This window comes from Echinops telfairi, unplaced genomic scaffold, assembly GCF_000313985.2.
Source record: "Echinops telfairi isolate 266 unplaced genomic scaffold, ASM31398v2 ScPeMD7_3;HRSCAF=10, whole genome shotgun sequence".
NCBI lineage: Eukaryota > Metazoa > Chordata > Mammalia > Afrosoricida > Tenrecidae > Echinops > Echinops telfairi.
In genome coordinates this window covers 21,481,702-21,493,972 of record NW_022103899.1, presented here as the reverse complement: position 1 = coordinate 21,493,972, position 12,271 = coordinate 21,481,702, and the positions used below count along the sequence as shown (strand labels likewise).

Sequence of the window (12,271 nt, the reverse complement as noted above, 5' to 3'; positions counted from 1 at the left end):
CCGCAGGAGGAAGAGGAGGCTGCCTGCTCCCGGAAAGATTTACACTCTTGGAATTGCTGTGCGTTGACTCAGTGGCAATCAGTGAGATTTTCATTCCATATAAGATGCTGGAACACTTTAATTGTGTGTATCATGTTTATTTTAATTCGAAAAATTCTGAGTTTTGCAAACCCAAGACAGACGGAAGCAGGAAGCTTGAAAGCTCCAAACCGCTTCAACATGACAGTGAAAATCTGCCAGTTTATATATCCTGAAGTGCGGTGACGAAAACACAGCTTTTGCAGTGGTCCATACTTAGAATTTTCCAGGGATTACCAGACCCACAACCCTGATGACTCAAAAAAAATCCCCCAAACTCATTGCCGTCCAGTCAATGCTGACTCAGTGATCCAGGATAGAACTGCCCCTGAGCTTCTGAGACGCTAAATGTTAACAGGAGTAGGAAGTCCTGTCTTCCTCCCGAGGAGCCACTGGTGGTTTTGAACTGCTGACCTTGTGAATCACAGCCCAGTGGTGACCAGTATGCCTAGTTGATGTGGAGTGCTCAGGGCCTGGCTACCTATCTTAATGGCCTTGCTTACCACCTTCCTGAGGTAGAAGACCATCCTCACTGATTAAGCTTACGTGGAATTTGTACCACAAGGGAGGCTGTTACATTTTGGATTTCCAGCACTTAAAACTTAAATTATATTCCTAGTATTTCGATTAACGGCAGGCTAATTCTTTCGCCCACTGTATCATTTCCTATTGCTTATCTAAATGGTTGATCTCATATCTTTGAAATCTGATTAACGTGAAAATACTGTGCAGCTTTGGCATGACTTTCGAATCAAAAGAAGTCAGGGCATGGCTAATGACTATTCAGCCCCTTGATTCTTCTGTTATTTTTTATAAAAATGTACCAATATCATGCTGCTGTGCCATTTTTCTTACCTTGAAGATTTCCATATCTTAAAAGCTCAGGTAACTAAATAGCTTATACTAAACATCCATATATAAGCACACACACTCAGAAAAGAGAAATTCCTGTTTGTCTTTTTAAATGGAGATCTCCTAAAGTTTTAGTCACTTGCATAATTCACATAGGTAGCGCATCCGTTTCAAGTCTATATAGACCTTTCCTCGAGTCATTTCCGTTCTCACATAGTTCACTACAACTAAGAGGCAGTTAACGCGTGCTTTGCCCATTACCCTCAAGACTCAGCTCCGACGGTATCACTCCTGCAGCATCTGTGACGGTATTGGTTCAGTAGGACCACCCTGCTCTCAGTGATACCATTTTGGGGGGGTGTGGGTGGTGGTTTGTGTGTTTATTTTTATTTTGTTTTATGGAGTTCTTAGATAACACAGTAGTCAATGGACTTCTAAATTTGGGGTTAGCATTTGAGCACATGAACTACTAACCCCAAATTTGGAAGTCCACCCAGAAGCAACCTGGGAAGGAAGTACTTAGGGATCTAGCTCAGGCCAATCAGCGATTGAAAACTTTGTGGTGCACAGTTTGACTCTGAGGTCCCTGGGGGCACCCTGAGTCAGAAAGACCCAGCAAGCAGTTTCCCTCCAATTTTATAATCAGGAGACACTGCTTCAAGGCATATTGTCTATTGCCTTATGCTATTATTGGACAATTGTTATTTCATCATCAGGTATTGATGTCTTTACTCCTAAGCTCCTTGGGGTAACTATTTCATAATGTAAAACATCCCCCACCTCTTTCCTAAGTCTTCAACACAATGCTATTGTATCCAAAGTACTTAAATGTGCATTGTTAATGAATAAAGATAGATTTTCAATATATCTGGGTGGCAAAGACAACTTTTTGTTCCTAGGAAATGGTCATCAAGAAGAAATATGGAGTGCTCATGGTTCCAAGGTCATGGTTTCATTTACGATCTTAGGAGTCTTTTAGGTAATGTTTGGAAATAGCAGGTAGCCAAACTCAATTTTGAATATAATTTCAGGATAATTAATAGATGTAATGCCTGTCTTCTAGATTGAGCAGTTTAATACGGAAGAGGAAGCATTTGGTTGGCAGCCATCAGCATATCCTCAACGAAAAAAAATCCAGGATGGTTTGAACCCGTATCTTCGCCTCTATGAGACGGCTGTTGAGTTTAGCACCAAATATAGAGGGTGGACAGAAGGGCCGTATCACAAGGTGGATCCAGACCAACTCGAAGCCGATGTTGGGAATTACTGGAGAGGACTGTATAAGCTGGAGAAAACCTTCCATGACTCTCCAAATGCTTTGGCAATGACCAAGAAAGTAAGGACAAAGGTGGAAGATTTCAAGCAGCACATTCCTCTCATTCAAGTGCTCTGTAATCCTGGTTTGCGGGCCAGGCACTGGGATGCCATGTCCAACGTCGTCGGTTACCCCCTGAAGCCTTCGGATGACTCTACTGTCTTCTCATTTTTAGAAATGAATCTGGAGCCATTTCTAGATAAGTTTGAAGGCATTAGTGAAGCAGCTAGCAAAGAATATTCTCTTGAGAAGGCCATGGATAAGATGATTGGCGAGTGGGATGCGATGGAGTTCGTCATTCTTTCTTATAGAGAAACTGGGACATTTATTCTATCATCTGTTGATGAAATCCAGATGTTGTTGGATGACCACATAATTAAAACCCAAACTATGCGAGGCTCGCCTTTCATTAAACCATACGAAACACAAATGAGGTAAAGTAACCTTTCTATGACAATATTTTATACTGTTTGACCAGGAATGCTTATATTTAATGTACAGTTTTTAAAACATGGATTCTGCAAAACTTAATATTTTCGAAGTTCATTGTAAGGCATGGCAAACTCATTGCTTGTGGAATAGGCACTAATCCCCTTCCTAACACAGTGGTTTGTTGACTTCTATTTTCATAACAAAGGCAGTGGCAATCAGCATTCAGATTTTCATTTTCATTACCTCTAATCTGATTTTTATACTCGACTCTCAGCAGCCATTTGATGTCTTTGAATACCAGAGCGCATAAATGGTAAAGCTGAAGATCATAATGTTATTTTTCAAATATACTAATTAGTTTGTAGTGAAGGTATCCCTGAAAGGCCTTTGTGCTTCTCATTCATATGCATGAAGGATGGCGGGATAATTGTCAAAGAGGGAAACTGCAATTCTGACACAGCTGATCTTGTTAAAGCCTTATCTTGTGTGTCATTCATTTCAGTTTTGTGATTTGTATTAATCAGCTTATACTTCACAAAAGAGGTGACCATTTTCTCTGTGAACTTTGTCTAGAAAGGGAAAGCTGACGGCTTGGTAATATCTACCTCTGGTGATTGACACATTTCCTTCAGTTTACGTGAGCTCTGATTGGAATTAGTTCAGTCTCTGTATTTGGTTGTTTTGCTTCTGCTCAGCTTACTCATCAAGAGAGTAAATTTTGTAACTACTCTGAAATTGGTTAGTCAGGATTCGAGTTTTTAGGACTTCATTTGATCTCGTTAGCTGATGAGAAACCATCCTCATCGCTCAGGGATTTTAATGAGTATCAGAAGAAAACTGGAGCATTGTTATCTTGTCTACAAAGAAGCGGAGCAAATTCATTGATAAACATAAAAGGGAAAGTATTTTGAGAAAGGCATCTGAAAACGCCTATGGAAATCCTATCTTGGAAATCCTATTTGCATTTTTTGTTTTAGTAATCTAAAATGATAGATTTCCAGTTGTAAACAATTAGTAATGCATTAATATGCCATGAAGCCATTCCTTCTCTAAGCTCTGTTGCCATTTAATGAATCATTTTTTTAAAAAATCATTTTATTGGGGGCTCATACAACTCTTATCACAATCCATCCATACATCAATTGTGTCCAGCACATTTGTACATTTGTTACCCTCATCATTCTCAAAACATTTGCTCTCCATGTAAGCCCCTGGCATCAGCTCCTCATTTTTTTCCATCCCTCCCTGCTCCCCCCTCCCTCATGAACCCTTGATCATTTATAAATTATTATTTTGTCATATCTTACACTCAATGAATCATTTTTATGGCTAGGTTATCACTCATAGAATTGAAACTCTAGCAATCTGGTTCAAATCCTGGCTCTATCATTTATTACGTGGGTGACTGTGAGCCGGCTACTTATCTCAATGTGTCTCAGCCTCTCCCGACTTAGAAAGATGTTGTAATGGATCTTACTTCATAGCCGTTCATCACAAATTATAGATAACCTTGTGAAGAACAGAAACTTCAAAAGATTTCATTGTTTTCATGTGGATTCCGCACATAGTCCAAGAAAAAGTCAGTTGAAAAAACAAGATAATGCATGGTGTAGAACCAGGAAAGGTGTACATCAAGGCTGTATGTACCTTTTCACCATGAAGGAACACTTCAAAAAGATTTTGAGAAAACTGCATTCTCTTTTCATTTAATTGTGCCACCACTTTTTTGAAGCTCCCTCAAGCTTTCTCAATCTGTCCACTGAGCAACTAACCCAAGAAGTTGGACTCTGTGAAGAAGAATCTGACGTCAACAGTGGAGGGTGACTCATTAGCAACCTGGCATGCCTCCTGAAAGCGATGAGGATTCCAAGCACTCACCGATGGGATCAAGGGCCAGGGCCTTCAGGATGGATTATACCTCAACATCAAGAAAGCAAAATCTCACCACTGGAGCAGTAAGCAACATCAAATAAATGGAGAAAAGAGTGAAGATTTCCTTTTACTTGAGTCAATGATCAGCACCCGTGGATGTAGCAGCCAGGAAATGACATGATGTATTGCCTTGCTACAAAAGACATCTGTGACATGCCCCATAGCAAAGCGGTCCCTTAGGGAACTAAGAAAGGCCTGACTGCAAACACAGGGCTTTTCTTGCCTCATATGAGGCATCTGTTAGCTGGAGAAAGAGCCACCAAGGCTCTTGAATTACGATGTTGCTGAAGAGTATTGAATATACCATGGATGTAAGAACAACAGACACATTCGTCTGGAAAGATCATAGCCAGCATGTTACTTAGAAGTGAGAGGATGAGACGAGGCTCCTCTGCCCTGTGGACAGGTTATCAGGGGGGACCGGTCACTGGGAAAGGACATCATACTCGATAAAATGGAAGGTCTGGGAAACGAGGAGTCCCTTCCTGAGAAGGACTGAGACCGCAGCTGCAACACTAGGATCGTGCATCGGAATGATTGTGAAGACACACGGGATTGAGGAGGGTTTGGGGCTTGATATGAGGGTGGAATCAACTCAGCCATTCCTCAGGACACCTTGTGAGCATGGAATAAAAATGTGCACAGGTGTTAGAACTGTAGCACTGAGAGAAGATGGAGAGAATACAGAGTCATTGTACCAGAAAGAGTTAGTCGACAGTCCACCATTTCAAGAGATAGCATGTGAGCAAGAACCAGTGGTGCTGAAGGAAAAAGTTCAAGGCAATGAATGCATTAGCCCAAAACAAAACTCCAGAAATTGAAATGTTTCAGCAAGCCGAAGAAGCACTGGAAGCACTCACTCCTCTATGCAAGGAAATTTAGAAGACAGCTGTTTAGCCAACTGATTGAAGAGATCCATATTTATGCCCATTCCAAAGAAAGGTGATTCAACAGAATACTCAAAAACTGTGGAAGATATCATTTATATTGCACACAAGTAAAATTTTGTTTAAGATCATCCAACAATGTTTGTACTAGTACATTGACAGGGAGCTGCCAGATGTTCAGGCCAGATTCAGAAGAGGGCATGGAACAAGGAATGTCATTGTTGCTGTCAGATGAATCTTGCTTCAAAGCAGAGAATACCAGAAAGATGTGTACTTGCGTTTCATTGACTATGCAAAGGCATTTGACTATGGACCATAGTAAACTGTGGCTAATCATGAGAACAATGGGAATCTCAGAACACTCCATTGTGCTCCCGAGGAACTTGTAAAAGGCAGTTGTGTGAACACAACAAGGACATTCTACAGAGTTTAAAATCAGGAAAGGTGTGTGTCAGGATTGTATCCTCTCACCATACTTATTTGATCTGTATGCTCAGAAGATCATCAGAGAAGCTAGATTATATGAAGAAGGATGTAGCATCAGGACTGAGGAAGGTTTAGTAACAGCCTTTGATATGCAGATGACACGACCTTGTTTGCTGAAAGTGAGGAGGACTCGAAGCACTTACTGTTGAAGATTGAGGATTATACCTTCAGTATGGATTACAACTCAATGTAAAATAGACCCAAATCCTCACAACTATACCAATAGGTAACATCATGATAAATGGAGAAAAGATTGAAGTTGTCAAGGATTTTTTTTCTTTCTTAGACCCACAACCAATGCTTACAGAAGCAGTAGTTAAGAAATCAAAATATGTATTGCATTAGGTAAATCTGCTGTACAAGACCTCTTTAGAATATTGAAGAGAATGATGCCCAGAACGTGCTTGACTGAAGCCCTGGTATTCTCCATGGCATCATCTGCATGTGGAAGGTAGACATTGGATAAGGAAGACCGTAGGACAAGGAATGCGTTTAAATTGTGGTGCTGGAGAAGACTTGAAAATACCATGGAGTGCTCAAAGGACAAACGGATCGGTGTTGGAGGAAGTAAGACCAGAGTGCTCCTTAGATGCTAGGATGGCAAGACTTTGTCCCACATACTTTGGACACATTGTCCGAAGAGAACAGTCCCGGAGAAGGACTGTTTGGTAAAGTGCGAGGGCAAGGGAAAAAGAGGAAGTCCCACCCTGAGCTGGATTGACACGGTGCTGCATCAGTGGGCTCAGGCACAGGAACAGTTGTGGGTGGCCTGGCACTGGGCAGCGTCCGTTCTGTGCAGAGAGTCACTATGGGCCAGAGCCAACATGATGGTACCTAACAACAATGACAACAGGTCTTAGGCTCTGTCGTAACTCTGTTTTGGAAGAAATAAAGCCAATTTTATATTCTCCAAATTAAAAAATATACTGATAACCAATGATAAAGTCCAGTTTTATAAGCAGCATACTAATTTGTTAAGGAGTATGTAGATTTTTCGTGAAAAGTGAGCTTCATCTTAAGAAGTGACGTGTTTTATCCTGGAAATAAAACTTCTATGTGCCCAAGTTACACACAAAAGTGCCCTTCTCTACGATGTTTGGAGTGCCCATCATCGACAGGACCACACTGCCTAAAATATAATTTCTCAGTTTGTACCCTCTGGCATGGAATTGGAACTAATCAGTCTATTGAATGATAGACACAGAAACCCGCCCACTTGTAGATAATTATATCTTAACTAATGTATCTATAAGCATATGTATTGATGTCTTGAAAAAGAACTTGTAGAACAAAGCCAGTGATTTATCTTTGGATGACCCTAGATGAGTGACAATTGGAATAACAAACTATATACAAGATTGATAGCCTAGCACGGTTTGAGTTTTGCCATTTGAAATGCTGCTCGGTTTTCTATTGTTAAGAGCCAGTGTCTTTTGCTTTCCAGAGAATGGGAGGGCAAGCTCTTGTTGCTTCAGGAGATTCTGGATGAATGGCTCAAGGTCCAAGCCACCTGGCTATACTTGGAGCCCATTTTCAGCTCTCCAGACATTATGTCTCAAATGCCCGAGGAAGGCAGACGCTTTACTGCGGTGGATAAAACATGGCGCGATATCATGAAAAGTGTCATACAAGTAAGTCAAAGTCTCTAAAGTTGCCGTTATTCGATTGAAGTGACACGACAGATATATTTTTCCAACACAACCTAATGAGCCACTGTGTTTATCCCAGTGTCATTCCCTTCTCATCTCTCATGGAAGCATTCCAGGAGCAAGACTTACCAAAAGCAAAATAGCTGGTTTTCCCCAGTCTACTTCTTGGGGGCAAATTGCATCGGATGAGTTTTAGTGGTACCGGTTCTCATGGGAGGCTCTGGTCCACAGGCAGGGTACCTAGTGCTTGCTGCCCAGTGATTGTGAGCTGCAACCCAGCTGTCATGGAAGCGTGTCACCGTGCCAACCACTCGGTCAAGACGGTTCTCTCTAGGGACCTTAAAAAAAGATGCATTGACAAAGATAAATTGATTTGAAGAGTCCAGTAAATGCAAACCGAATGCTAAATAAATAAATACACAAATACTGCAGAGAACCTAAAATTACAGCCAAGGAGGCAATTTAATGAAAAACAGTAACACTGCAAAGAGTATATAGCATTTATTTAATTCAAGACATTTATTTATTGCTTACTAAGCCTGCTTTGTGTGTTCTTGGAAGTTAAGATTAAACTAGAATAAATATTAGTTATTAAATTATGTCATCGACTGCATGTCAACTTGGTTTGGGTTTCTGATGAGATATAATACTGTAAGATAAAAAGAATATTGCCTTTATTTTTCCTTCCCCGAAAGAAAAATTTGCATCTCGCTATTATTTAATTTTTAAAACGTGTGACTGTAACCCTAAATACTGACGATGATGTATTAGCATTAACAATATAATTTCATAGGAAAATAAAAAAGATAAGAATGGCTTATTTGTTTAATAAGTCTACTTCATTTTATTTAATTGTACTTGAAACAAATCTCTGTAGAAACCAAACTTTTGTCCAACTAATCACACTGTCATTAACCCTTTGCATTTAATTATCTCTCTTAATTGATTTTATAAATTTACTGTTTCATATACTATTTCGCAGCATCTGGATAAAACCCTTAGAACACATATACTTTGTCATTTGGAAAGGGACCAAATTGAATTTTTTTCTGTTGCCCCCTCCCCCAAAGCAAAAACAATGCTTGAAATTTTCTAGTTGGTATAATTTAAAAACCAATGCAATAATTTCTTTCTTCTTGTTTTGGTTTATGATTAAAGTACTTGTCAGAAGCCCAATAAGCCCATTTGGTAAACGCCTCAATGCCTGGGAAGCTCAGCAGTGTTGGGACTAGTAAATAAAGGAAGCTGATAGCTGATTTTGTAAAAAAACTGAGTTAAAAACAAAGAAGAAACCATTACTTGCCCTCATTCCCAAGTGGCAGGCTTCTTTGGGCAACACTTCATTGACTTTTGCTGTAAGGCTTGATTGTCTTCTTCAACTTGCTGTGCATCTTCTCCTTCCCTACGTGTTTAGTATTCGGGAGAACTTTCCTCCATACTCTCGAAAGCTTTGAAACTAAACATAAATGTGTATTCTCAAAGAAAGTCTAATGAGCGACCTGTACAATAGAAGCTATGGGATTAATTGCTTGGCACAAAAGGCCATAACTTTTGTTCATAGAGGTTCTTTTTTTTTTTTTTAACACTTTATTAGGGGCTCATACAACTGTTATCGCAATCCATACACATATCAATTGTGTAAAGCGCATTTGTACATCATTCTCAAAACATTTTCTCTCCACTTAAACCCCCGACATTAGGTCCTCATTTTTCCCCTCCCTCCTTCATGAGCCCTTGATAGTTTATAAATTGGTATTTTGTCATATCTTGCCCTGTCCGACGTCTCCCTTCACCCACTTTTCGGTTGTCTGTCCCCCAGAGAGGAGGTGACATATAGTTCCTTGTAATCGGTTCCCTCTTTCCTACCCACTCTCCCTTTACCCTCCCTGTTTCGCCACTCACACCACTGGTTCTGTAGGGCTCATCCGCCCTGGATTCCCTGTATTTCCAGTTCCTATCTGTACCAGTGTACCTCCTCTGGTCTAGCCAGACTTGCAAGGTTGAATTCGAGTCATGGTAGTGGGAGCGGGGAGGAAACATTTAGGAATTAGAGGAGAGTTGTATTTCTCATCATTGTTACATCGCACCCTGACTGGCTCATCTCCTCCCCCAGACCCCTCTGCAAGGGGATCTCCAGTGGCCTACTAATGGGCTTTGGATCTCCACTCCACACTCCCCCTATCATTCACTTCATAGAGGTTCTTAATCATGGTTTTGGGGTATTTTTTTTAAGACATGTACTGTGCCAGGGGAGCAGTCTCAGAGGTGTACAAAAAAAGAAAGCCAATGATAATGTTAATATATAACTGGCATAGTTGATGGGTCTTGGCTTCTTAAGGTATAAATATCAAGTAACTTTACATTTTGGTAATTGCTGTCATATATGCCTGGTCAAGGCCCTTTCTTCTTTTTAATAATTTTATTGGGGGCTTGTACAGCTCTTATTATAATCTATACATCCATCCATCCATTGTGTCAAACACATTTGTACATTTGTTGCCACCATCATTCTCAAAACATTTGCTTTCTACTTGAGCCCTTGGTACCAGCTCATTTTTTCCTCTCCCTCCCCGCCCCCGCTCCCTCATGAACCCTTGATAATTTATAAATTATTATTATTTTGTCATATCTTACATTGTCCGACATCTCCTTTCACCTACTTTTCTGTTGTCCATCCCCCAGGGAGGGGTTATATGTAGATCCTTGTGATCGGTTCCCCATTTCTACCCCACCTTCCCCTTCCCCTCCTGGTATCACTTGCTACTCTCATTATTGGTCCTGAGGGGTTTATCTGTCCTGGATTCTCCATGTTTCCAGTTCCTATCTGTATCAGTGTACATCCTCTGGTTTAGCCAGATTTGTAAGGTAGAATTGGGATCATGCTGGTTGGGGGGGTGTGTGGGGAGAAGCATTAAAGAACTAGAGGAAACTTGTGTGTTTCACCGTTGCTATACTGCACCCTGACTGGCTCGTCTCCTCCCCGCGACCCTTCTGTAAAGGGACGTCCAGTTTCCTACAGATGGACTTTGGGTCTCCACTCTGCACTATCCCCTCATTCACAATGATATGATTTTTTGTTCTTTGATGCCTGATGCCTGATCCCATCGACACCTCATGATCACCCAGGCTGGTGTGCTTCTTCCATGTGAGCTTTGTTGCTTCTCAGCTAGATGGCCACTTGTTTATTTTCAAGCCTTTAAGACCTCAGATGCTATATCTTCTGATAGTCAGGCACCATCAACTTTCTTCACCATGTTTGCTTATGCACCCACTTTGTCTTCAGTGATCGTCGGAAAGGTGAGCATCATGGAATGCTAGTTTAATAGAACAAAATGTTCTTGCATTGAGAGAGTACCTGAGTAGAGGCCCAATGTCCATCAGCTACCTTAATACTAATCCTGTAAATTTATGCACATAAATCTATTTCCCCATCATCATATATAAATATATTTATATGTGTCCATGCCTGTATTTAAGCTTCTATAAATGCCCTTTGCCTCCTAGTTCTTTCCTCTATTTCTCAAGGCCCTTGCTTATGGGGAGAGTTTCATTGTTGACCAAAACCAAATCCATTGTTGCTGAGTTGATGCTGACTCATGGCAACCCCCTAGGCTTGTCTTGGCTGTCATCTTTACAGAAGTTGACCTTCATGCATCTCTTCTGATGAGCTGCTGGTTCACTGAAACCATTAACCTGGATATTAGCAGGCCAGAGCAAAGTGCTGATGCCCTCCGGCACCTTTACTTCGTGCTGAGATGTTGCCAGATGCCAGTGAGTTGATTCCAACTCATACAGCCCTGTGTACACAGAGCAAAACACTGGCCCTTCTGCGTCCTCCTCCTCAAGGCTTTTACCTCTCAGGCCATCGTGGCAACCACTGTGTCAATTCACTTCTTTTTCGCTGAGCCCTCTACTTCAGGAAGGACAATGTCCTTTCCAGGAACTGCTATCTCCTGAAATATGTGCAAAGTCTGTGAGAGGAAGCCTCACCATCCGTGCTTCTAAGGAGCATTTGGGTTGTACTTCTGCCAAGACAGATTTGTTTGTTCTTCTGGCAGGCCCTGGTAATAAGAATCACTTAAAAATATAATTGAACGTTGACCTGTTGTGTGAAGAACAACCGTTATATACCAATGTATGCACAATGGGCTACAAATTTAATGATCATGTACTTTAGTGCTGACCCCTGGTGGCACAGTGGATTATACATTGGCGGCGTCAGTTGCTCTGTGGGAGGAAGTGGGGGATTTGGACTCCTGTAAAGATGTAAAACCTCAGCCCCCTGCCCGCCAGGGGAAGTTCTGCTCTGTCTTGTAGGGTCTCAGTGAGTAGGAATCCACTCTATGGCAAAGTTAAAATATTTTTTTGTTTTTAGGTATTATTCAAATTGAGCTTCCTTTGGGAGTTAAAAGAGGGCTTGCTGATAAGCCAAGAGAGCAAGTACAAATGGAGCTGCCCTCATTACAATGCCATCTATGTTCACTCTTCTATAAACACTATGCTGGTGGAAGGGAGGGGGATTATGTAGAGATTTACCATTAGGGTGACTTCTCACCAAGACTTACAAGGTCACCCCCATAGCTGAGTGCCCGAGCTGCCAGCAGCAAAGACGAACATAACAGCCCTGATATGACATCCCG

The 12,271-nt window shown here is 41.2% G+C and overlaps 1 protein-coding gene across 1 annotated transcript in view; it reads left to right on the top strand.

Annotated features, from left to right (window-relative positions):
* The window catches only part of DNAH7 (dynein axonemal heavy chain 7), a 255,888-nt gene that overhangs the window by 47,447 nt on the left and 196,170 nt on the right, over nucleotides 1-12,271 (top strand). The window contains exons 18-19 of the mRNA XM_004701731.2: nucleotides 1,994-2,679; nucleotides 7,427-7,613. Of these exons, the coding sequence (XP_004701788.1) occupies nucleotides 1,994-2,679; nucleotides 7,427-7,613 (873 nt within the window). The remainder of the gene's footprint in view (nucleotides 1-1,993; nucleotides 2,680-7,426; nucleotides 7,614-12,271) is intronic.